General features: G+C 33.0%; 2 protein-coding genes across 2 annotated transcripts; both read right to left on the bottom strand.

Moving 5' to 3' along the window:
- Positions 1-822: 822 nt before the first annotated feature.
- LOC106107708 (copper chaperone for superoxide dismutase) lies at positions 823-6,279 on the bottom strand. Its single transcript, XM_013288733.1, has 7 exons — positions 6,238-6,279; positions 5,792-5,884; positions 4,359-4,470; positions 3,454-3,629; positions 2,633-2,788; positions 2,074-2,177; positions 823-1,045 (listed from the first exon to the last, which is right to left on the bottom strand). The coding sequence occupies exons 1-7, from the start codon at positions 6,250-6,252 to the stop codon at positions 862-864; spliced, it is 840 nt and encodes a 279-aa protein (XP_013144187.1). The 5' UTR covers positions 6,253-6,279; the 3' UTR covers positions 823-861.
- Positions 6,280-8,488: 2,209 nt separating this feature from the next.
- LOC106105139 lies at positions 8,489-26,654 on the bottom strand. The gene is made up of 12 exons (XM_013285409.1): positions 26,366-26,654; positions 22,691-25,651; positions 20,331-22,615; positions 19,010-19,564; positions 17,752-17,824; positions 15,552-15,639; positions 14,462-14,672; positions 13,984-14,046; positions 13,109-13,262; positions 12,440-12,631; positions 12,217-12,347; positions 8,489-8,569 (listed from the first exon to the last, which is right to left on the bottom strand). Exons 1-12 carry the CDS (start codon positions 26,652-26,654, stop codon positions 8,489-8,491), a joined length of 7,083 nt encoding a protein of 2,360 aa, XP_013140863.1.
- Positions 26,655-27,341: the final 687 nt, after the last annotated feature.

Below are 27,341 nucleotides of genomic sequence, written 5' to 3'. Positions count from 1 at the left end.
ACTTTGACAGCTGTCAATGTCACCGAGTGTCGCCGAGCACAGTTTGTGGATTTATTGATGTAATAAATATTATGATTGTTGGATTTTACGTTTTTTTATTTCAATCTTCCCGACCACTAAGTGTTAAAACTTAGAAGACATACAATTTTTTTGGTAACTAAAACTATAGTTAGTCTGAACAAAATAGATTAGTTTGACAATTCATTTAGTAGGGATGGGTTGTGTAAAATCAGGCATAAATCTTATCGATTTTTGTTATAGAAGTAGGAATCGATAGATTCATAATAATAATTTATGTATTAAAAAAAAAGTTTCTCAAATTAATAATGACCATAACAAATAATGAGAGTAAGTAAATAATTATTACTACTACAGCCGTACATAATCGAATTGGATTTCGCTATTATTTCTGTCATCGCTAAATTCTCTACACTATAATCAATACTAGAATTGTCCTCTTAATTAGTTAATAAGAAAATAATAATTTTAGTTGAGTTTGAAAATTATTTCGTCACTACGATACCTGTCTATTAAGTACGTCAGCCTTCATACAAATTGAATTCGATACTTCATGTGTCATTTATCAAACTAATCTATCTTATTTAGACAAACTATAATACATTTTTATAGCTATACTTTTTAAATTAACTCCAATTACTATTTATGAAATAAATATCTCATACTAATATTATAAATGCGAAAGTTTGGATGGATGTTTGTTAGAGTTTGTAGCCTAAACTGCTGAACGGATTTCGATGAAATTTGGTTTCAGATGTGGAGGAGTACCTCCTTTTGGGAAGTCGGTCAAAAAAAAACAAAAAATAAAAGATTCCATATACAATTTATTTAACAAAAAAACTTTTACACTCTACAACAAGGTTTAACATTTTCCGTCTTGCAACATCTCTTCTCTGTATCCTCTCTCCTCCCCTTCCCTGCTAGAGGACGATCTTTTTCATCCCAAACGACAACTCCGTCACACGCACAGATACGTTTGGGATTTTGGAACACCCCAGCTGACCGGGCGATTATACCACAAGCGACACTGTAAAAAAACCCTTTTTTGTCGAAGACTAGTTGTTTATTGTGACTGTCCACGTGGAATTAATGATGGAAAAAATATAGCCTATGTTAATGATAACGTAGCTTTTTGATGAAATAATTTTTGAAAGCCCAGTATTTTTTGATTTATTTCAATACATATAAAAATACAAAAATTACGATTTCTTTTTATAATTTTAGTGTAAATAACCTACATAAGAGAAAAATGACCCTAAATTTCGTCGCGCGATTTTGAGCTAAACTATTTAACTACGTCGTAGTCTTTGACTCCAAAAATCAAACAAAAAAATGGGACCCACCTGCAAGCATTACGTTTCGAATAAAAAAAAGAATTATCAAAATCGGTCCACTAGCGGCGGAGTTATGCCGTAACACATACAAAAAAACACAGACGAATTGAGTACCTCCTTTTGGGAGTTCGGTCAAAAAGACAGAGGAAAGATTTATAATTTTGTATGTTATAAAATAACACAAAAATACTGGACCGATTTAAATAATTCTTAATTAAAAAGCTAGGTTATCAGTAAGTAACATAGGCTATATTTTTATTATTTTTCAATTTCACGCGGTCGAAGTCGCGACCAAGCTATTTATAAAATACTAGCTGTTCCCATGCGACTTCATCCGCATAGAATTATAAATATTTCGTTTTAATGTTTACATCTGTCAAATTACCAATTGCAAATGTCAAAATGACATGACATGTTGACAACCTTGCTTTCTTGATGTTGGCAGCTACTTATGGTCTATTTCCCACATTAGGGATTTTATCCAAAATATTTACTCCCTAAGTTTAATGGTGTGAAAATATATAGCCTAAAGCGTGACGTAAGTGTAGGGATTTTTATTAAAGAAAGAATTATTCAAAAATATATTGTAATTGCTGACATCTTAAGCAACAAAGAAGTGTGTTTACGCTTTATTATATTAGTATAGATATAAAAATTCAGCAACACAGCACACATAAACACGAAATGTATGTTTGTCAGTTTATCTAGAAGATATACTTACGGATTACCGCTATCACCATTTACTCTTGATTCAGGAGACGACCCTCGACCCAAGTCGTCTCTACGTTCAGTAACCGCTACCGATCTGCCTATTATATCCCATACCTAAGAGAAATCTATTTATAAACCTCGATAACATTACTAAAATAATAAAAAAAAAATACGTAAAAAAACTACATCAATAAAGCCATTAACATTTTATCAGAGACTTTTTTACAATGTAAGGTGGCAGCAAGCTGCCTGAATCCACCGAAATGTAAAGCGACCGCTGCATAAACATCCGCAATTGCAGCGCTGCCTACCCTTCATTGACAGAGACGCACATAAAGAGACATTTCCCCTTCCTATGCGTCTCCGAATCCACTTTTCCTTCCCATTCTTTTCTCTTAAGGGGTGGAAAGGTAAGGGGACTGAAATTAGTCCTCCGGCGTCATCAGTGTACGCGGAATTGCTTCCACTTCACGCCTGTCTGGTCGTGGTATCGCTGAGAGCCCTACAGTGCGAACATGTTAAAGCGGGCTCTACCACTTTAACACGAAACGGGGCATAATAATCTTTACCTTGAGGATATTATCAACTATTCTGAAGGTGGCCCTTCCAGTGTCATCAGCGACGATATTCCCCAAGTCCCCCGCGTGTCGCGCGTGCCCCGGGTCCGCGGGCGCTCCGTGGACAGCATTCAAAGGGTTGTAATGCCCGCCAATTGATTTACAACCCTTTAATAATGAAAATTGAATGAACATCCCCCATATAGGTCATAACGCAGAGCCCAGGATAGAGTGAGTTGGCGGCGTACTGTGGACACCCTCTCCCCCTTTTTGGGACATAGGACAGGAAAAGAGAGAGATATATACATATATATAGCTAGTTAAAAGGCATGTTTTCAGGGAACAAAAAAAATATATCAAAACAAGTTATTCCTCTCGACTTCGCCCAATTGAAATTTAAAAATATACCCTAAGGTACTTAGCGATAAGGTAGCTTTTTAATGGTGAAAGAATTTTTGAAATCGGCCCAGTTTTTGAATTATTTCAATATATACCAAATTTCAAAAATATAAATCTTTTTTTATATTAGTACTAGCTGATGCTCACGACTTTGGCCGCGTGAAATAAAACAATATTAAAAAAATGTAGCCTATGTTACACATAGTTAAATTACCTTTCAGATGGTGAAAGAATTAGAAATCGGCCCAGTAGTTTTTACGTGAATCAAATACATGCAAAATCCAAATCTTTTCTCTTTATAATATTAATATAGATTCACGCGAGCAAAGTCACGAGCAACAGCTAGTGATATAAATGGAAAAGTTTGTATAGGTAGATAATAATCTTATTTAAAAAAATCTGAAAAAAATCGCATGGTAATAAAAAAGCTATACCTGGCTTATATCTCCTACTTCATGGATATGTAACCCATGGGAACCCGGTGTTAATCCATCCAAACACCCATCCGCTATCAAAAAACCATCCGGTGTCTGTTGGAACCGAACCACACCTAACACTTCACCACCACAACAAGATTGACTTGATACCATTGAGACTGCTGATTGGGTATCTGTAATTTACAGGGCTCTTTCAACCCTTAAACAACCCTTAAACATATTTTTTTAGATAATTGTTGATATTTCTTGAGATAATTCTTTTTTTATCACTAGATTTTTGTTAAGCATACTAGATAAGCTGTTGCCCGAGACTTCATCTGCATTGTATTAGAAAACATAGTAAACCGGACATTTCTCGGGGATGAACCTTATCCTATATGTACTCCAGACTTTGTTTTATATCTGTGCCAAATTTCAATAAGATATGTTGAACCGTTGCAGAATGATCGAGTAAACATTAAAAAACTAAATGAATCCCACGGGAACCGTAACTATTCCCGGGATTAAAAGCCTTTGTGTTCCAGACTATGCTCTACCTGTGCCAAATTTCATGGAGATCCGTTCAGCTGTTTAGGCTACAAACGCTAACAAACATCCATCCATCGTAACTTTCGCATTATCCAAAACTTAATTTAGTGATAATTGTCATATATGTAGTTAGTTTGGAACACATAGGATACTTTTGTTTATAATTCACCTCTATCATCAACTTGCCCTTATCCCTTAGAGGGTCGGCACAGTATGTGCTCTTCCATACATCTCTATCAGTCATATCTGAATCCACTCCTTTCTTAAGCATATCCTCTTTCACACAATCCATACTTTCTTCGGTCCTCTTCCTTTATAGTCCACATTCATTCTTAACACTTTCTGGTTTGTCTCCATCTCGTGGCATATTTCACCTCCAAATCCTTGTAAAACAGCCCTTTTTCCTGACGTCAGTGTCACCATCTCCAATACTTGAGTACTAGGTAACGTAGTTTCCAACATTATTGCACCATCTTTAAATATTGCCTACAAATAAATAAATTACAATTACAGCAGAACCTTGATAACTCAAACCTCGGTAACATAAAAACCTATATAACTTCAAATAACATGTTCCCTTCCCATCAGAGCCCAAAACCTACAACATAGACCCTTGATAACTTAAAACCTCTATAACTTAAAATATTCTGTTTCCCTTGGACTTTAACTTATCAAGGTTCTACTGTATATAATAATTAATACTAATATTATAAAATAGCTTTAGCCCGCGTCTCCGTCCGCATGGAATTAAAAAAAAAAAGTAGGTAGCCTATGTGTTTTTAAAGACTATCCTCTACATCTATACCAAATTTCATCCAAATCCGTTCAGTAGTTTAGGCTACAAACTCTAACAAACATCCATCTAAACTTTCGCATTTATAATATTAGTGTGATGTGACAGTTTAGATGGATGTTTGTTAGAGTTTGTAGCCTAAACTGCTGAACGGATTCGGATGAAATTTGGTATAGATGTAGAGGATTGTCTAGCACACATAGGCTACTCATTTTCGTTTTTTTAATTCCACAGAGATGGAGTCTCGGGCAAAAGTTAGTAGAGTCATATTTTGTTAAAATAATAATATCCCTTAAAAGCCTGATTTTTTAAGTCAAACTAAAAAATGTAAAGTGTACCCTTTGCTCTGTTTACTAATGCGAAAAATATTAAAAAAAAAATCAAAACAACACTTTCATATATTGTCCTTACTTGAAGGCTATCAGTCAAAGGTAATTAAACAACCTAATTTTAAAAGAAAATTGATTGCTGGTGCCTGTGATTTATAGCCCTGGTATCAAATTCCTATCCACTGCTACTGATGTGTGGATGATCCCAAGGGTTCTCGTGGAAGATCAGCATTGGTACTTCAATAGGAGCATCCAGCAATTATAGCTGGGCGAGGACCCAATCCGGTCAGCATTGCAACGTTAATTTTAAATATTTCTTTTTTATTAGTTATATTTGTCATTATATTGTGTTTAGTTACTTTTTTTTTCATAATAGTAATGTTGACAAGGATTATACATTATTTTATTTTATTTTTAATTTGAAACTTGAGGCATTTAAGGATTAAACTTAACTGCATACTTTGTTAATCTCCTTTAAAAGAATTTATTAAAAGCAGGCTCACACCTTGGACTAAACTATCACAGGACTGTTGTGATTGTCGATTGTTGCGCAGTCAACTGTTTACCTCAACTAATTGAGTAGTGTGTCCATAAAAGGTAGGAATCAAAGCGAGACTAAACAGTTGTTTTTAGTAAAAGGTGCACTTCTTTTAAAAAAAGTTATAATTTCTTTACTTCAACTCACCTCTTGTACTCCATCTTGAGATTTCAACATTTTTAATGTTTTATCAAGTACATTTTGATCCAATTTCGGACCAAAATCAACTAACACTTCAAGCTGTAAAAAAATGTTTTCTCTAACATTTTTAATCATAATTTGACTAAATTTTGGAAGAAATAATTGTATTAGAGATACTTTCCTGAGTAATTTTTTTTACGAATTTATTAGAGATAGAAACGAAGTAAATAAAAAAAATAACTAACAGTTAGAATCATAATTTGTACATAACAATTTTATTTATATGCTTTAACAGAAGTTTATTTAAATAAACTACTTATTATTGAACTGATAATTTTAACCGAAGTTTCTCGATTACCTTGAAATTACAAAACTTTATATACTCGTATTAGTGAAATTAGCTTCGTCATGATTACATTTGCTTTGAAATTTTAAAAGAAATAAAACGATACCTTAGATGTTAACATGTTTACAGACAATTTAACTATATATGACCTTCCCAGATCTTTTTTTAATTTTCTAGAACTCTTCACTTGCTTACAAAATTGTGCGAATTTTGATTTGAAAATCATAAATTGATAAACAATGTTTGACATTGACAATGACATTGGTTAACAGGTAAATGTTTTTTATTCATACAGCCATACAGACGATTAGTATTTGAGTGAATTATTTTTTGTAATAATAAAAGTTATAAAGTATTTGCCCTTTTTTTTATATAAATTAACTATAAAAGAATATCAGAAGATGCTTTAAGATTTTAAGGTAAGTAGCCATTTAGGTCGGTTTTCTCGCAGACAAAAACCGATGTCTTGGGATAAAGGATTATTAAAGAATAAAACGCGTAACAATAACATTTAATAGTTATAATGTAACATGGTCATTCTAAACATTAAAAGTTATGAAAATAAGCAATATTTAACAGTTGAAATGTTTAAAAGGTCGATTAATATTCTGTATAGTATTCCTGTGGACTCGGTGACAATGGACGACATCTCTGTAAAAAAAAAAAATTAGGAGCCAACTAAGTTTTCAGCATTCTAGAATTTTAAGTCTATTTCATGCAACACATTACCTCTCTATAGTCAGCTTCAGAAATAACTCTGCCAAGCAATTCAACAGGCTTTTGCGGCGTTTGCTCCGTGTTGTGAATTAGTTTGAACACCTCGGAGTGCTGGAGATGGTCGAGGGGTAAAGGAGGTTTTTCGTACTTCATGAAGTTTATCCTGATACCATAATTATTATTATAAATAAAAGAAGAGAGAAAATCACATTAAAGAAGACTTTTTTACAGATGTAATAAAAATATTTATAATCTGTGTGACTTTTTTTTATTAAAATACCAGTGCATACATAAACAGCCGGTGCGATTAGTGATTCGTCAAAACACACGAAAAACAAACTCACTTCAATTATTTTATTATAAGTGGGGATGATTTTTTCTTGTACTTTATGAAAATCCACAAGATGGCAGTTCGATTCTCTGTAAAATTAATTATATTTATCTAAATATAGTCTGAAAAAGAATTAAAATCCACGAGCCAAAAATACATACAGAAGTTTATTTGTGTATCTGTGGTTATTGTGATACGCTGTCTCTGTTATGCCAACGGGAGTGAAAAGGATGAATATAGTGTAACTGCAGTTGAATTCAAATTTGAGAGGTTAATATATATTTTTTCATGTATTTTTAATCGTGGTTACAGTTAGTACGTACCTAAATTTCTTACAAACAGATGGACCGGGCCAAATCTTGTCCCATTGTTCAGCCTTGGGGGCAAACATGCGAATAAAATATTAGTCATAAACAAATATACAAACTTCTCTATTAATCTATGACAGCTGACAAAATCGCGCCAAAATTGTCTAGTTAAAAAAATGATAATCTATAAAAAAAAAGCTTAAAAGTACATTGACCTTTTATTATTTAAATTAATTAAATATCATACGTTAATTTGTGTTAAGATAATTTTAAACTTTACACTATTTGTCTGTAGTTGATATTCTGACAGCGTTTTTGGCGGGAATTTGCATGTCAAAGATCAAAGACTAAAAAGAGTTATAACCTACAACTAATGCGTCTAAATGTCAAAATACCCCATAGTTTTCCCATGAATTAATTCAGAATGTGCTAGAATTGTCTCCGCTATTTGTTCCTCGGTATATTCTTCGCCAGGTCGTCTCCATCGTCTACCTCCAAAGAGTTTTATAGGACGGGGTTCAGGATTCATCCATCCAAACTTTTGCTGTGGTCTATTTGTTTGAGGCTTTTGTGCTTGCATTTGTGATGCAAATGGCTGGTAAATATGTAAATTATAGACGATATATAACTATTTATTCCTATTATTGTAACAGTTTAACAAACACAATATTTTTTTTAGAAATTTACAGTAAAATTTGGTGGTTTTAAGTAATCTTTAACTTTGAGATCTTAATTTAAAAGCAAACAAAATACCTTTTTGTCTTGGACTAATAACGCTCCTTTTGTCTCTGCCTGCATTTTCTCAACTTTCGTTTCTTCTTTTATAATCTGTGGTCCTTCGTTATTGCTGATTTCGACAGCTTTTGTCACTTTTGGCTCTAAAATAAAATAAATACTGTAAAATTGAAATGTCAAGTGTTTGATTTTAAAGAGCAAATACTAACTTTTTTTTATAATTATGATTTTATTGGAATATAATTGAATACTACTAACAATAAGCGTTAACTAAAAATATCTCCGTTAATATATTTACCTAATTCTTGGTATTTTACTCCCTTTGAATGTAAAGTTTCTTCTTTCTTCTGCAAAAAAAATGACAACAATAGATACATTACATAACAAACACTAACATTTTACATTGCTAAAAAACCTCGTATCAAAACTGTAATTTTTTTGTCATAGCAACACACGTTTTTATGCAAATAAACATTGCAATACTAAAATTGTAAATAGGCCCTCGATTCTATTAATTCTATAGCCATAATACCTTTTTGTTTTTAACTTCTCCAGGATTTCTTAGCAAGCGTTTCGAAAACACAATCCAGCAAACAAGCAACAATAATGCCACACGAAACAATACATATTCCACGAACACTGCAAAAATATACTGGTTTGGAAGTAGAAAACTTTATAACAGTCTGTTTTTAAGCAAATTATGTAAATTCTATCTATACTAATATAATAAAGCGTAAACACACACTACTTAGTTATGTCAGCAACCACTGTATATTTCTAAATAATCCTTTTGTAAATGTAAAGCCCTATATTTACGACACGCTTTAAGCTATATATTTTCACGCTATTAAAATCAGGAATCTATCATTTGGAAAGTCACGAGGGAAAGGGACAAAAGCTACAAGATAACAAAGCTAGGTTGCTATGGTAACGGTCTCTATCCATGTCAAAAGTCTTCGCTGCATTTGAATTTTGACATTTGCAATTGTTTCACAAATGTAAACAATAAAATAAAGCTTTTATATCACGCGGAAACCACAAGGGAACAGCTAGTTTATTATAAAATCTTTGCTAAATTATAGTTTGTCTAAATAAGATAGATTAGTTTGATAAATGATGCATATGAAGTATCGAATTCAATTTGTATGAAGGCAAATGCCGTACTTAATAGACAGGTATCGTAGTGAAACAAACACGCGGCAATTATGAACTATCGATATTCAGTTTAAATAACTATCGAACTCAACTAAAATTATTATTTTTTTATTAACCAATTTAGAGGACAATTCTAGTATTGATTACAGTGTAGAGAATTTAGCGATGACAGATATAATAGCGAAATCCAATTCGATTACGTACGGCTGTAGTAGTAATAAACATTTATTTACTCTCATTATTTTGTTATAGTCATTAATAATTTGAGAAAACGGTGTCTTTTTTATTTCATAAGTATAAATCTATCGATTCCAACTTCTATAAGAATAAAAATCGATAAGATTGATGACTGATTACACAACTCATCCCTACTAAATTCAAAATGAATTGTCAAACTAATCTAAATTATTCAGACACACTGTAGTACATTTCTAAAATGAATAAAATAGAGAAATAACTAATCTTTCCTCTTTATAATATTAGTATAAATAAAAAAAATCAGTATATACAACTGTCAACTGTTTACTGGTTTTAAATTACAATTCCACGCACTAAAAACAAAACTTACTTGGAGCTAAACCAAACAACTATTGTCCGCAAAGGTAACAGAACTAGCAATTGCCAAACAGTTTGCCAAACACGAAATATTGTCACATTGCCAAGGTCCATACGTCTAAATTTAGTCCTCAATGAGATGAAGCAATCAATCAATGAAATGACACGCTAAATATTTGACTTTTTTTATAATATAAGGTGGCAAACGAGCAAGCGGCCTGAATCCACCGAAATGGAAAGCGACTGCACATAAACATCCGCAATTGCAGCGCTGCCTACCCTTCATTGACGGAGATGCATAAAGAAGACACTTCCTCTTCCTATGCGTCTCCTCCACCGTCAAATCCGCTTTTACTTCCCATCCTTTCCTTTTAAGAAAAGGGTGAAAAGGGAAAGGGACTATAAAACAACAGTGGTAGTGCCCGCTAACAGTGGTAGTGCCCGCTTTAACATCTTAGCACGAATTGGCCGGCACGCCCGGTGTAATACCACGACCACACAGAAGACAGGCGTGAAATGGAAGCAACTCCGTGTTTCGTCTGATATGTGTAGTGCCGGAAGCCTAATTTAAGTCCCTTTCTCTTTACCACCCTTTTCTTATAAGGAGAGGGTGGGAAGGGGAAGTGGATTTGACGGTAGAGGAGATGCATAGGAAGGGGAAATGTCCTCTTTATGTGCGTCTCCTCCTCCGTCGTATAAGGGTAGGCAACGCATCTGCGATCGCGGATGTCTATGGGCAGCGGTCGCTTTGCCATTTTGGCGAATTCAGGTGGCCGCTTGCTCGTTTGCCACTTTATGTTATAAAAAAAAATAGGCCTCCGATATGCAGTTCTTGTTTTAGTAATAAAACCTTTTTTTAGTAAATAGCTGTTGCTGAATTCGCCCGCGTGAAATATAACCTATGTTACTCACAGATTTACCTTTCTAATGGTGAATGAATTTTTAAGATCGGTACAGTGGTTTTTGAGTTATTTCAATAAATAAAAAAGAACAAACATCCTAATCTTTTCTCTTTATTATATTAGTAAAGACAATATATATACTACTACATCTTTTAATTTCAGAATTGATTCTAAATGAATTCATAACTATTCCATTCAAAAATGTATGTTTTACTAGCTTTCGCCCGCGACTCCGTTCGCGTGAAATTAAAAAAAAAACAAGCCTATCTGTTCTTCCAGACTGTCCTCTACATCTATACCAAATTTCATCGAAATCCGTTCAGCAGTTTAGGCTACAAACTCTAACAAACATCCATCTAAACTTTCGCATTTATAATATTATTATGAGTTCAAAATAAAAGAATCGAGGTCCTAATAGCGCAAACCTTTCACTAATCAATCGCACAACTGTTGTGATTGTCGATTGTTTCGCAGCCAACTGTTTAGTTGCACTAATCGAGTAGAGTACCTCCATATAAGGTCATAGGAATCAAAACGAGACTAAACAATTTTGAGAGAGTTTCGTTTCAGGTGTGCGTGCGCTCTAATAAAATTATTTACTCGCTTATAGACATAAAAAATAATAAACAACGATCTTATGTCATTACTAGCTGTTGCCCGCGACTTCGTCCACCCAATCTTACTAATATTATAAATGCGAAAGTTTAGATGGATGGATGTTTGTTAGCGTTTGTAGCCTAAACGGCTAAACGGATCTCCATGAATTTTGGCACAGATTTAGAGCAAAGTCTGGAAGAACACATAGGCTACTTTTTATCCCGGGAATAGTTACGGTTCCCGTGGGATTTATTAATTTAGTTTTAAAAAGAAAACAAAGTCTGGGGTACACATGGAATAAGCTTCATCCCAGAGAAATGTCCGCTTCCCGAGGGATACGTAGTTTTTTTGTAATTTATATAGTTCGTATGTTTTCTAATACCACGCGGACGAAGTCGCGGGCAACAGTTCGTCGTAAAGTAAATCGAAAATACAAAAGTTACCGACTGTATAATAAATTATTTGCTATATAATTTCCGGTTTACGATATTCAAATACATGGAAGTTAATCAAAATAGATTTTAAACATAGATAATGTTAACAGGATGTCCAGAAATTCCAGGCGTAGAAATATATCGATGTCAATAAGATTAAACAAATATATAGACTAGACATTGTGAACATATTTTCATTTCATTTAATTATATTTATATTGAAGTTTTAAGGATCTATCAATAGATGGCGTTTGATTCTGTGAAAAATATCTCAAGTGTCAACTATACTTTTGCTTGTTCTAACCGCTAGATGGCGTTAAAACAAAAATATCTTTTAAACAGTAATCTAACCTGATTTTTTTGATACAGTTTTTCTGCAACATTCTCAAAGGTTTCTTGAATAATATCAGGAACTTGCTCCAATGTTTCTAGTTGCATTCTCATCTGGTATATTTGTTCTTCAACTGGGATGCTGGCATCTGCTATGAGAAATAATATATACATTTTAAATGCATTTATTAGTACATAGAGTAATTATTTTTTGTATCTTAAGCTTGATTCAAGGTAAACTTACCTGCTATATTCTTAATATTATTCAACAAAAGTTGTATTAACCTATTCTTTCCATCTCCAATATTTAAACACTCCACTCTCATCAGAGCTTCTTGTATTATTTCCTCTACAGTATGTTCTCCTTCACTTTCTGCATTTAATCCTTTCTTCTCAATATTTGATATTTCTTCATTTGGATTATTTACAGGAATAACTGTAAAAATAATTAATACTAGGTGTTCGCGTGCGGATTCATCCGCATGAAATGACAAAAACTTTATTTTATTGTTTACATTTGTCAAATCAATAGCAAATGTCAAAATGACATGACATGACAAACCTTTGCAATCTTTCTTTCTTGATGTTAGCAGCAACTTATCTCTTTCCCACATTAGTGTTTTTATCCAAAATTTACCCCCTAAGTTTAATGGCGTGATGTATAGCCTAAAGCGTGGCGTAAGTTTAGGGCTTCTTATTAAAGAAAATATTCAAAAATATGGTGTAATTGCTGACATCTTAGACAACAAAGAAGTGTGTGTTTACGCTTTATTATAATAGTATAGAAGTATAGATTATAATACCGAAAAACACTGAATAGTGTACCTCCATATACGCTTATAGGAATCAAAGCGAAAACAAACAGTTGTCAGATAGTTTAAAAGTGTGCGCGCGACAAACTTGTAAGGTGTACCTGTAGATTTGTGAACACTGTTTTCTTTAGACTCTGTAGGTATCGCTAGAAAGAATTTCGGTTCATCTCCTGGTGTCAATTCTGTTATATTTGGTGCACCCAAAGTGTCGGCTAATTTCCTCTCTTGCCAGGGTATTGGACTTGAGTTGAAATCCTGCAGATACAAATGCAAAAAATAAAAGTACAGTAGAACCTTGATACATAACTCACCACTCTCAACACAACTATACATAACGCCATACATGTCGCAGAGAATCGCACAGAGTGGAGAAACACCCTTCGAGAGAGTGTCAAGGAGAGTGGTCGCGACCCTCAGGGATGAGGAAACGATCCGGAGAGAGAGAGAGAGAGAGAGAGACAGAACCTTGATAAGTTATAGTCCAAGGGAAACACAAAATATTTTAAGTTATAGAGGTTTTAAGTTATCAAGGGTCTATGCTGTAGAGGTTTTGGGCTCTGATGGGAAGGGAACATATTATTGTTTGAAGTTATAGAGGTTTTTAAGCTACCGAGGTTTGAGTTATCGAGGTTCTGCTATAATTTAAAAATAGGTTAATATCCAAAAAGACTTGTAATTCTATGATTGTATATTTTCCTCATTTTATATGGTTTTATTAAAAAAATGTGTTATTTTAAAGTGAAATATAAAATGAAATAGAACTAGTAAATTCCAAATAACTAAGACATTTGACTACACTATCGCACAACTGTTTAGTCTGGCTTTGATTCCTAGCTTATATGAAGCTACACTATTCGATTAGTTGTGCAACTAAACAGTTGATTACGAAACAATCGACAATCGCCACAGTTTAGTCAAAGGTGCATCCGCTCTAAATTGTTTTGTTTTATTCTAGTATTTTCTAGAAGTAACTTACCCTTGGTTTAATCACAGGAGATCTTACTTCGTTGCGATTTATTAATTTAGTTGCAAAAGGTTCCTGTAAAAAATTAATACGAGTTAGAGATATTTTTACATTTTATTATCTAACTAGCTGTTCCTGTGCAACTTCATCCGCATAAAATTATGAAAATTTTATTTTATTGTTTACATGTATCAAATTACCAATTGCAAATGTCAAAATACCAATTGCCTTACCATGGCAATCTTGCTTCCTTGATGTTGGCAGCAACTTATGGTCTCTTTTCACATTAGGGTTTTTATCCAAAATTTTTACCCCCTAAGCTTAATGGCGTGAAAATATATAGCCTAATGCGTAACGTAAGTGTAGGGCTTTTTATTAAATAAATAATTATTCAAAAATATACTGTAATTGCTGACATCTTAGGCAACAAAGAATTGTGTGTTTAAGCTTTATTATAATAGTATAATATATTTTGTTACATGTTAACTACCTGATATTCGAATTTATTCTGTAAATCCGCAAAATATCTCAACGTTTGTGTTGGCACATTAGTCGATTTCTGTAAAAACGTCGTCCACGATCTATCTTCATTTATATTATCTTCTAGAACATCCTTTTTATTCTCGAATTTATCTTTCATCTTTTGACAATCAGGACTCAATCCTTCTCGGAGCATATGCGATGATAAAACTCTTGTAAGACTGAAGAAAGAAGAAAGAAGAGATTAACTCCACGCGACTTCGCCCGCGTGAAAATAAAAAAACAAAAGTGAGTAGCCTATGTGGTCTTCCAGACTATCCTCTACGTCAATGGCATTGTATCGAGGCCCGTTCAGCAGTTTAGGTTACAAAGTCTAACAAACATCCATCTAAACTTTCGCATTTATAATATTAGTAAGATAGAGTAAAGGACACATGCATACAATTGTCATTTCAGTTTAATTCCACAATAACATGACTTTCTAAACGAATGCTTTCAGAAAGCGCATATTCGGACGCTTTTCCGTTGGTTAAAAAAACTTTGACATAAAATAAATGCATTTTAATATTTAAAAATAATATGCAAGAAACATAGTTGACACTACATTTGAGACATTTCACATAATCTGAACAACGCCATCTATTGATAGATCCTCAAAACGTGTCAATATTTTTGTATTTAAATTTAATTACCAATAGATGTCACATTTTAATACAAGGACATGAAGCAATAATTTGACAACTAACGAAGTACCTTTCAAAGAAGTTACCGGTGAAAAAATGTTGCTCACTGTCTAATCGGATTATTCCCAACCGTCACCCCCTCTGTCCCCACGTGTTGACAGATGAAAATTTTCACCCGTCCCACCTTTTATAACGAGGGGACTGTTGGAACTTATCTTATTTCATAACGCTTCCTGTACCTTATTGATGATAGTGGGACTAAAAGGTGGGACGGATGTACCTTCTCCAATGGGGACAGAGCGGTAATCTGTCTATTCTATATATTAGTTGAATGTCTTTGATTTTGTTGTTGAAAGGCGAAGGTAGCAGTAATTTACATTTACAAACACCGGGCCACAAAAATTTGACTACAGTTACCTTATGACATGTGCTTCTTTGACTGTATCCGTTCCACTAGGACTTGTCTCTTTAGAGGTAGATCTGTCTATCGTTAAAGCTGTAACTCCTGTAAATATAAAATATACTAAAATCATTTCATATTTCATATAAATATTGACTAGTTTTTGCCCGCGACTTGTCCGCAATATTAAGATTGAAAAAGTTTTTTTTTTTTTTATAACATAAGGTGGCAAACGAGCAAGTGGCCACCTGAAATCGCCAAAATGGCGAAGCGACCGCTGCCCATAGACATCCGCAATTGCAGATGCGTTGCCTACCCCTATCCGACGGAGGAGGAGACGCACATAAAGAGGATATTTCCCCTTCCTATGCATCTCCTCCACCGTCAAATCCACTTCCTCTTCCCAACCTCTCTTTATAAGAAAAGGGTGGTAAAGAGAAAGGGACTTAAATTAGGCCTCCGACACCACACTCATCAGACGAAACACGGAATTGTTTCCATTTCACGCCTGTCTTCTGTGTGGTCGTGGTATTACACCGGGCGTGCCGGCCCATTCGTGCTAAGATGTTAAAGCGGGCACTACCACTGTTATATTTTTGTTGTTTTTTTGTTTTTAGTTTATAGACTGGCATATTTAGTTGCCTATAATATGCCAGTCTATGTCAGATAACCTTCGAATTTTTTTTTTTTATAAAAAAAGGGGGCAAACGAGCGGCGTGTACACCAAGGTGGTCAACGACGCCCATGGACATCCGTAACACCAGAGGAACTACAGATGCGTTGCCGGCCTTTGAGGAAATGATAGGCTCGCTTCTGAAAGACCCTAAGTCGTATTGGTTTAGAAATACCGCCGAGGACAGACCGTTCCACAACGCGGCTGTGCGGGGCAGAAAGTTCCGCGAATAAAATAAATAAACGTGGCTTGCGGACAGACAGACAAGAAAAGTTTTAATGCGATTTTCGTTATTACCGACACAAATACATCATTTTCTTGAAATCAAGAATGTTTCTTTTGATATTACTAACAGACATTTCAATTTTATGATATGTGTAGATTTAAAGTTCTAAAACAGATTCGAAATGGCGACGCAAATGTATTAGAAGCGCGCGCACAATTTTGATTAAATAAAACTGTTGAGCGACTGTCGATTGCTTAGCAGTCAATTCAACTATTCAGTTGCACAGAAATCGAGTAATGTATAACGCCCGGCAAACATCTTGAACAATACATTTAGTTGCGCAGAAGTCGATTTTTGGGTCTTTTTGGCGGGGCAAGGGGGAATGCGCGCGCTCTCTTGCTATTGGTTAATCAGTCGGTATTTGCGTCCCGCTTCTTTCCTCATGTTACTTTTACTCCCGAATACACATATCTCCAATTTTATTGGCCCAATTTCGCTGTTACTTATTTTCTTTCTATTGTTGTTATTCTTGAGTCTCATTTGTTTATTATTGTTAAGTTTGAAGTCTTTCGACTAACATCAGGTAATATTGGGTGATTTATGACATTTTCTTGTAGGCGTGGTACTTAGGTATTTCAACAAAATAGTTGTCTTGATAATTGGTGTAGTAATCCTCAATATCACAATTCATATTTCCACTAAATAATTATAGATCATAACGATATGTTTCGATTAAGATATTGAATTGACGTCCACCGAAGACATGGTCGCGCGCGCATTCCATCGCGACTCAAATGGAACTGACTCGATTAACAAAATGGCCGTCCTACCAGTGCTCGGTGTTCGCCATGGGCATAGAGTAAGCCTACAAGTTTTATTTGATTGTTATTGTTTTGACTTTTTGTGTTGAGTATGCCACGAAAAAGTAACATTGTTCTAAAAAGACAAGTCAGGAAAATAGTATATGATGTATATTGTTTCATGAAACAAGAATCATCTTAAGAAATTGCACAAGCTGTTTATGAATGTCTGTCATGTTCTTAAAATTTAAAATTGATTTTTTTTCATTCCTAATTAATACAAATACTCAAAATAGGTCAATTATTTTGTCTAAAAGTGTACGTGCGCGAAACTTCCCCCACTACGCCGCTTTTTGTTCAAGAAGTTTGCCGGCCGTTATAACCATATAAGCTCATAGGAATCAAATCAAATCGACACTAAACAGTTGTGAGGAAGTTTACTCAAATGTGCGCGCTCTAATCCGGTATTTAATTATTAATGTGGTATTCAAATTATTTGAATAGATTATGTAACTTACTGGCGACTTCTTCGTCAGCTGTCTTTTGTTCTTCGTCAGTAGGTACATCAACAATCCCAGATTCTTCAACATCCTAAAACATAAGTAATTTACCACTACATTACAATGAAAACTAGCTTTTGCACGCAAAGTTCGAGTGGAATCTATACTAATATAATAAAGCGTAAACACACACTTCTTTGTTGCATAAGATGTCAGCAATTACACCATATTTTTGAATAATTCTTACTTTAATAAAATGCCATACACTTACGTCACGCTTTAGGCTATATATTTTAACACCATTAAACTTAGGGGGTAAATATTTTGAATAAAAAACCCTAACGTGGGAAAGAGACCATAAGTTGCTGCCAACATCAAGGAAGCAATGTTAACATCATGTCATGTCGTCATTTTGACATTTGTAATTGATAATTTGACAAATGTAAGCAATAAAATAATATTTTCATAATTTCATGCGGATGAAGTCACACGGGAACAGCTAGTTAAAAATAAACCAACTAAGTAGCCTATGTATTCTTCTAAACTATTACGTTTATGCCACATCGCGATCCGGTCAGTCGTTTACAAACTCTAACAAACACCCACCCATCTACTTTCGTATTTGTAATATGAAAGTCATCAGAACGTACTAACTAACTAAACTGTTGTGATTGTCGGTTGCAGCCTTCAACTGTTTAGTCGCACAACTGAGTAGTATACCTTCATATAATCTCATAAGAATCGAAGCGAGACTAAACAGTTGTTCGATAGTTGAGTCAAATGTTTGTGCACGCTTTTTTTTTTATAACATACGAGTAAGGTGGCAAACGAACAATCGGCCACCTGAAACCGCCAAAAATGGCGAAGCGACCGCTGCCCATAGACATCTGCAATTGCAGATGCGTTGCCTACCCTTATACGACGGAGGAGGAGACGCACATAAAGAGGATATTTCCCCTTCCTATGCATCTCCCCCACCGTCAAATCCACTTCCTCTTTCCAACATATCATTATAAGAAAAGAGTGGTAAAGAGAAAGGGACTTAAATTAGGCCTCCGGCACCACACACATCAGACGAAACACGGAATTGCTTCCATTTCACGCCTGTCTTCTGTGTGGTCGTGGTACTACACCGGGCGTGCCGGCCCATTCGAGCTAAGATGTTAAAGCGGGCACTACCACTGTTGTAGTCAAGGTTCCAAATATTCAGTGAACTAATTATAATGAAACCTACATTTACAATTATGTTAAAAAAACTGTACAAGTACATTCTTACCTTATCGATTTTAATTACAACATTTTCAGGCTTTTCAGGCTCTGAATCTTCTTCAATTGTATTAAATTCTCTTTTAATAGATTCCTCACCTGTATCAGGTGGCAGTTCGACAACTCCCGTGTTCTCATTTTCTTTTTCTAATTCCTCGAAAGATGTGATTTCTTTGATATCATAACCTCTAATTCTTGCTTCTTCAATTTTATTTGTAAAGTCATGTTTAATATCTATGTTGACTGTATCGGTTTTTTCATTGTTTATTTCGATTTTGATTTGAGAATTTGATTGAATTTCTGTTGGTTTAATATCTGGAGGTTGTTCGTTGATTTGATTTTCTATTGAAATCTGTTCGGAAGTTTCTTTAGTATTTGCGTCGATTTCTTCGAGTTTTGTCTGTTCTTCTGTATTCTCTTCTTCCATAGTTTTTGAACTTTCCCCTTCTGCTTTCTCTTGTTTTAATGTTTCAACTATTTTCTTATATTTCTCGATGTTTTTCAAAGTCTCGTTGATGTCAGATGTCAGAGTTGATAAATGTTTGCGTACTTCTAATATTTCCTCCTGAAATACACATTTTTGATGAGTTTTGAGTGAAGATACGTTACATTTTGTTTAATGTTCTAGAAATATTCACAAATTCTGAACCTTAAATGTTCTCCAAAATATCTTACTTTTAAATTCAAGGTTATCTTTTTAAAAAATTGAAAACAAATTGAGTTACAGCGCACACTTTTGACTAAACTATCGCACCACTGCTTAGTCGCGCTTTGATTCCAAACTTACATAGTTACACTACTCGATTTTTAGTTGTGCAACTAAACAGTTGGCTGCGAAACAATCGACAATCACAACAGTTGTACAAAAGTTTAGTCAAAGCTGTGCGCCCTTACAATTATACAAAAGTGACAGTTTTATAATAATCTATACTATTATAATAAAGCGTAAACACACACTTCTTTGTTGCCTAAGATGTCAGCAATCACAGCATATTTTTGAATAATTCTTTCTTTAATAAAAAGCCTTACACTTACGTCACGCTTTAGGCTATATATTTTCACGCCATTAAACTTAGGGGTAAATATTATGGATAAAAACCCTAATGTGGGAAAAAACCATAAGTTGCTGCCAACATCAAGGAAGCAAGGTTGTCATCATGTCATGTCATTTTGACATTTGTAATTTGACAAATGTAAACAATAAAATATATTTTTTTTATAATTTCATGCGGATGAAGTCGCATGGGAACAGCTATAATGCATAAACGTGAATGTGTGAATTTGTTTATACGATGACAGAAGCGTTATTTAATAAGACAGTTTTACCTTACCTTAGGTATTGGAGGTCTATCGGATCCACCTCTTAATCCTGGTTTAAAATACCTTGGCAGTCGTTTCATACCACCGTTTAAACCTGGTTTAGTGTAAGTAGGTGAGTGTACTGGACTTGTAGGTGGGGTGGGCAGTGGAGGATTGTAAATTACCCTTTCAATAGTCACTGATTCTATAGTCGGTATAAGATTTTGGTTAACAATATTTTCTTTATGTATTTCAGGACTAGGTTCTCTTGGAGCTGGTGTGGTTCCTCTACTTTTAGGTAAAGGTGCTGTAAGTCTAAATATGTATTCGTCTGTTAATGGCGTCGGAGGTTTAGTGGGTGAATCAATTTCTGGTGAGCTTTCGTTTGTTTTAATAGTCTGAGATGCATCAATTTCTTCTCTTTTAAGATTGGTTTTGACAGATAGTGATTTTGTTTTATTATTAACAATTGCAGAATTAATTTCGTGAGAAACTAATGTTCTGCTTTCTTGTGAACTTGTTTTGGCTTTTTCAAAACTACCTTCAATTGCACTTATTTGAGATTTAGCGTTGATTTCTAAATCCGAAATTCCGTTTCCGATTGATACTTTATGTGTTTCTTTCTTAAGTTCTGTATTAATCGATTGGACATTTGACCTTGATTTCTGGCTTATTCGTTTCTGATTAGTATTTTTAGTATTTTCTGATTTAAAGTCTGTTGACTGAGAATATATAATTTCAGTTTTATCAACATCTTTAGTACTTAAATAAGTGTTTACTTGTTTGCTATTTAGTTCGTCATAATTTTCAATAACTGCAGTTAGTACATCTTTCTTGAATATGGTTAGGTCTGCAGATTCCTCTTGATTAGAAGCATGTTCTTTATTTCTTTGTTTTACAATTGTAGCTGCCTCGAATACATCTTTAGATGTATTTTGATTTTGTGATTGTAATATATATTCAAGAGAAGCATCAATTGAATCGTTTCTATTCTCAATATTAATTACATCTTCAATATTTTCATCAGAATCTGTAATTTCTTGTATTGTTAATCCAGATTCGTTATCTTGATCTAAATTAAGATTAAATTCTTCTTGGAATTCTTCTGTATGATATTGTTTTAAATTCTTCTTTCTTTTTACATGTAACGTATCTTCATTTGAAACAGCAATTGTTTCTATAACTTGAGGTTTTGCTAAAGTTAAATTATAAGACATTTCTTCAGAAGTTTCATCTCTTTTTGCTTTTGTTTTATTAATAGTAATATTAACATTTGCTTCACTATTTTCTTTATACTCTTGTATGTTTACTGATGTCTCACTAATATTCTCTATAATAGGTTCTTTAACAGGTTTACTCTTAACATCAGTCACATATTTATTTGTTTTCGAAACTTCTTGAATACCAATATTTGATTGAATATTACTTTCTTGAGCTTTAGAAGATTTTTGTTTGATTAATTTCTTTCTTCCTTTGGTCACGGTTTCTTTTGCGTTTAATTGTACCGTTTCTTCAGTAATTATACGTTCATTTTCATTTAAGTCTTCAATTTGTAATGATTCTAAATTACCGAAATTTTCTTCAATCATTGATTTCTTAACACTTAATGTAACGGTTTCATCTTTCGTTGTTGAAATAGCTTTAACATTCTTTTTCTTACTAGCTTTAGTTATTTTATTATCACCATTTTCATATGATACATTCATTTCTTTAATTGATACAATATTTTTATGTTTTGGTTCTATTTTAATAATAGCTGATTCTTCTACGAAGTTACTTTCCTTATATTCTGTATCTTGGAGATTAATAGACTCATTTGTTGCTGTCGCGTTATTTATTGACTGAGCTTTTGTAAAATCTTGACCCTCTATAGTAGAATGACCGATTTGTTCTAGTTCTAAATTAGATTCATAATTTTCAGCAATTGCGTATTTCAAATCTACTTCTTTTGCTGTAGCTGAACTAACAGCATAAGTAGCAATAAGTTGAATATCCTCGTAACTTAAATTAGCATTATCTTCTTTCATTTCATAACTTATTGAAGTATTTTGTACTTTCTTTAAAGATTCGTCGTCTTGTTTGATAACAGCGTGGCATATTTTCTGAGCTGTTGCCAACTCTTTTGTTTCTAAAGATTCTGAGACTGTCTTTTGTTCAAAAATTTCAGTTTCTAGATTTATTATTTCAAAAACAGGTACATTTGATATAAAAACAGTCGCCGTACATATTGGTAATGTTTTGGGGAATAATTTAGGTTCTAAAGCATATTCAGCTTGATATTCTGAAACTGTATCTACATTAAATGAGGTAACTTCATCTAATTTTGTTATAATAGTTTCAACAATACTTGTACAAATACACAAAATTGTTATTAAATATTTAGCTTCTATACTCGTGTCTGCGTTTTCTGTAAGCATTTGTTTTATTTCTAATACTTCAGTACTGTTATAAGAAGTATTAATATGTTCTAAAATTGAAATGCATATTGGAAAAATCCTAATTAATAATGGCTCTTCTTTAACACTACAAAATTCTTCTTCAATTTCATTCACTTTGAATGTATCGCATTCTTCTAAATCTTTATAAATTTCTTCGATCGCAGCAACACATATAGCTAATATTAAAATCAATTGACTAACTTCTACAAATACATTAGCTTCAACTCCTTTAATATCTTCAATTAATAAATTGTTAGTTTCAAATAATTCTTCATTGACATCATTAAGAATGGATGTAGAGAGTGGTAAAGATTTTTCTAAAACAAAAGGTTCTATAGACGTTGAAGGCAAGACTTCTTCCAATTCTTCTGTTAAAAATGATGTACTTTCTTCTAACAGTAATTTAATATATTGACTGATGTCTACACTCGTTTTCAAAGCTTTAAAGTAATAATTATCCTCCAAAGATGTTTCAACTATATCTTCTTGTAGCTTCTCTACAGATAAAATATCTGCTTCTGAATAGATTATATCAATATTGTTTAAAATTGAAGTACAAATTGAAAGAGCTGTTAAAAATCTTTGAAGTTCTAGTTGAGGTGATGCTGTTTCTTCTTCAAGCTTATTAATTACAAGTTCATTTATTACTTCCAGAAGTAACTCAATGTCTTGATTTATTTCATAACAGATTGTTAGAGCATTAAAATATTTATTTTCTTCTTCAGATAAAATTGCATTTTCTTTTGGAAATTGTTCTTCGGGTAATAATTCCGCTTCAAAGTAATTCGTTATAATCTCACTTGATACAGATGTAATGATTGCTAAAGCAGTTATAAATGTTTGAGGTTCTATTTGTGTTGTGGAAAATTCTTCTTTAAATTGATCAATTATAAGTTCATTAGTTACTTCTAGAAGTACTTTAATGTTCCCACTAATTTCATTACATGTTACTAAAGCTTTAGAAAAGTGATTCTCTTCTTCAGACCATTCTGCTTTCTCTTCTTTAAATTCTTTGACTATAACTTCTGCTTCAACGTATATTGTATAAGTTTCATTTGAAATCGAAGTGCAAATTGATAAGGCATTTGCAAATACATTTTCTTCTATAGATGTTAAAGCTAATTCTTCTGGGATTTCATTTCCTTCAAATGTATTACATTCTTCTAAATGTGTTTCTATATTGTTACATATAGGAATACATATACCTTGAGTTGAATAAATATATCTTTTCTCTTCTTCATACGAAGGGTGCTCTTCTGTTATACATTCATTTTCAGAAGCGTCTGCTTCTATAAGTATAGTATCTAAGTGCGTTAAACAAGGTATAGCAATGGGTAAAATTGTAATAAATCTTTTGTCCTCTTCTTTCACATTGGCTATTTCATTCAAAGATTCATCAATGCTAATAAACTTAACTTCTTCTAAAGATATATTTATTTTTTGACATATTTCTGTATTTAAAGTGTGTGCTTTACTAAATACTTCAATTTCAATATGTTCTGTTGATTTTTCTTCAATAATTGTAGATGTCTCAAAGTTATTTACTTCTTGAAGATCTACGGTAATGTTATTGACTACAGATACGCAATATCCTTTAGCTGTATGAAACTTTGATTCTAAATTTGAATCAGCAACTTCCTGTTCTATTTTTAAAATCGATAGTTCTATGACTTCTTCTGTATTTATTATTATATCTTGTATAACAGCATAACAAATGGAATACAGTTTAACAATTTCATCCATCACTTCTAAAGACGAGCATTGTTCTGATTCTTTAATTTCTTGTTCAAAATGTTCGGATTCCTCAAGTTTTGTATCAAAATCAAAAGCAGTAGCAATACAAATTGATTTTATTTTAATTAGTTCTTGGACTTCAGTAGAAGATGTCGCTAATTCCTCGTTCTTTTCAATACAGAAAGACTCTATATCTAATTGGTTGAATGATGTATTTATTTCTTCAATATTACCATAATTAAGTTTAAGGGCAGTTGTCAATTCTTTAATTTCTAATACTTCAACCGCTCTGTCTTCTAGAAAATCTTCTTTTTTGATATCATCTATAGTATTGTAAACTGCACTGATCTGTCTTGACACATCTTTGCCATAAATTACAGGTTTAGTCAAGTTTTCCTCTTCGATTTTAACTATAGGCGATTCTTCTGTTATCTCAGTAATTTCGACAGCTCCTTCTACTTCATTATATACTTCACTCGTTTGTCTAGCCGTTGCTATAGCAACAATTTGCGCATTTTCAAATTCCTTTGTTTCTGTCGTTGTTATAGCAATTTCTTCTGCAAGTATGGCACTTGCATTTGAATCATACGATATTTCATTCTCTTCTGTTTCATGCAGATGAGTTTTTACTTCCTCTATTGTTTCTACACCTCTAACTTGAACTACACTTAAGTTTTTAGACTCAATATTTACTATAGGTAATTCTTCGTTTAATTCTGTGATTTCAACAGAATCCTTTTGGACTTCGTTAAATGATTCATTTATTTGATTAGTTGCTTCATGTACAGTTATTGTATCCATTTCCTCTACAATTGGTGTAGGTATTATTACTTCATTCAAGTGTTTAGTTTCGTTCACTTTAATTCTATCTTCAACTTTATCTGATATTTCTTCAACTTCAGTTTCATGTATTTCAGAAGTCACAATTGACTCATTTATTGCAAGTCTGTTAATTTCTAATGATTTGTTACTTTTTTCTATAATAATTGGTGTAGGTGTTTGCTTATGTTCAACAGTAACAGTGGCTACATAGTCAATTCTTTGTCCATCTTCATCAATTAAAAATTCTTTAGATTGATAATCTTCAGTTTTCGTATATTTTTCATTTAAGTCTCTTTGATTATTTGAATATTTAAAATATTTACCTGCGATACATTCTGTAGCAACCATTTCATTCGTATCTGTTATTTGTAATACATTATTTACTTGTGTTTTTATATGAGATATATAATCATCGAAGATAGCATTTTTGTTAGTATATACATGTGATTCTACAATAGCTACGTATGTTAATCCATCTATTTTTCCATTTTCGATATCAGTGAGATTATGGTAAGAACGGCGTCTACCTAACATTGTTCTTGCTGCGGTTAAAGTAGCGACTTTTATCTCTTCTTTCATTTGTTCTGTCTCTTCTTTATCCATTTTACTAAGCCATTTTTCATTAGTTTCCTCTACTCTTGTGACACTTTTCGCTCTTCTATCGTCATGCTTGACACGACTTTTTATGTTTAATTTGGAGTTAAATTCTGATATGACATTATCCATTTTCTGAGTCAAATCTTTTGGTTTTCTTAACACAAGTTGAACTATATCAGTGCTTGATAGTTTTCTTTTACTAATGATTTCTCTGTCCTTAGTTATTTGAGTTGTAAACTGGGTATGTATTGGTAGAAATCTTGTTAATTTGATTATTACGTAAGTAAAGTATGAAAAAAATTTGTTTATTAAATATTTTGATGCTTTTGATTCTGTTGTTCTTTTAATTCGTTGAATTAATTCTGATCCTATAGAAAATACTTTTCTTGCTGTACATTTTTCTTTTTGTCTACCCTTAATTATTATTTGTTTCGATTGTTTGTTTTCAAATATCGTAGATTTCTTTTTAACTAAACCATCTTCTATACTTTCTTCTAACTCTTGCAGTAAAAATAGTTTCCTGTCGTTCTCTTCTGGTTTAATTTCTTTATTCATTTCAGGTTTTGTGTCAACAAATTCATATAAATTGACAGTTTCTTTCACAGATTTAGATACATCACTGATATCTTTCAGTTTTTCGTTTGAGAGATTTTCTTGTTTCAATTCTTTATTAATTACTGAAGGTTGCGAGATATTTTGTATTTTTTTCAGTGTATCATTTTCAATATTTAATTCAGTATTAACTTTGACAGTTCTTTCTCTCATTGGAACAGCCTTTTTTAAGCTTTCTGTGATTATTTTACGGGCAGTATTTTTGAGATCTTCTATATCGTCTTTTTTGTCTATTTCAATAGATTCTTGATTATAATTTATTCTAATTGATGTCATTTCTTGTATTTTATGCTCGATTCTTTCTTCTTTATGTTCAGAATTAATGTTTTCTGGATCATATTGAGTTGATACTGGTAGTTTAAATTTTCTTCGATCTTCATGTAGTTCTGTTTGGTTGGTTGTATTATTATTCTTATGTAGTATTTCATTGTAAAGTTCGATAGAAAATGGTCGGAATTTATTTGCATTGTGTGTTACAGTTGTTTTACTATCTCGTTCGTTTGTTTTCGTTATTTCGGTTATAGGTACTTCAAGTAATACCTCGGTGATTTGTGACGCGTCTGAATCTCGCTGTTCTATGGCCTCTGTTTGCACGTCAACAGCCGGGACGTAGTGCCCACTGGAAAATAATAAAATCACAAATTATACTTAGAACACGTAAATAATTTGATAAAAATACTAGCTTTCGACCGCGACTCCGTCCGTGTGGAATTAAAAAATTAAAAGTATGTACTCTATGTGTTCTTCCAGAATATCCTCTACATCTATACCAAATTTTATAGAAATCACTTTAGCCATTTTGGCTACAAACTCTAAAAAACATCCATCTAAACTTTCGCA

The sequence above is a fragment of the Papilio polytes genome, unplaced genomic scaffold, assembly GCF_000836215.1.
Source record: "Papilio polytes unplaced genomic scaffold, Ppol_1.0 DF824492.1, whole genome shotgun sequence".
NCBI classification, from domain to species: domain Eukaryota; kingdom Metazoa; phylum Arthropoda; class Insecta; order Lepidoptera; family Papilionidae; genus Papilio; species Papilio polytes.
Note: the sequence above shows the minus strand (reverse complement) of the source record. Positions and strands in the feature narration are given on the sequence as shown.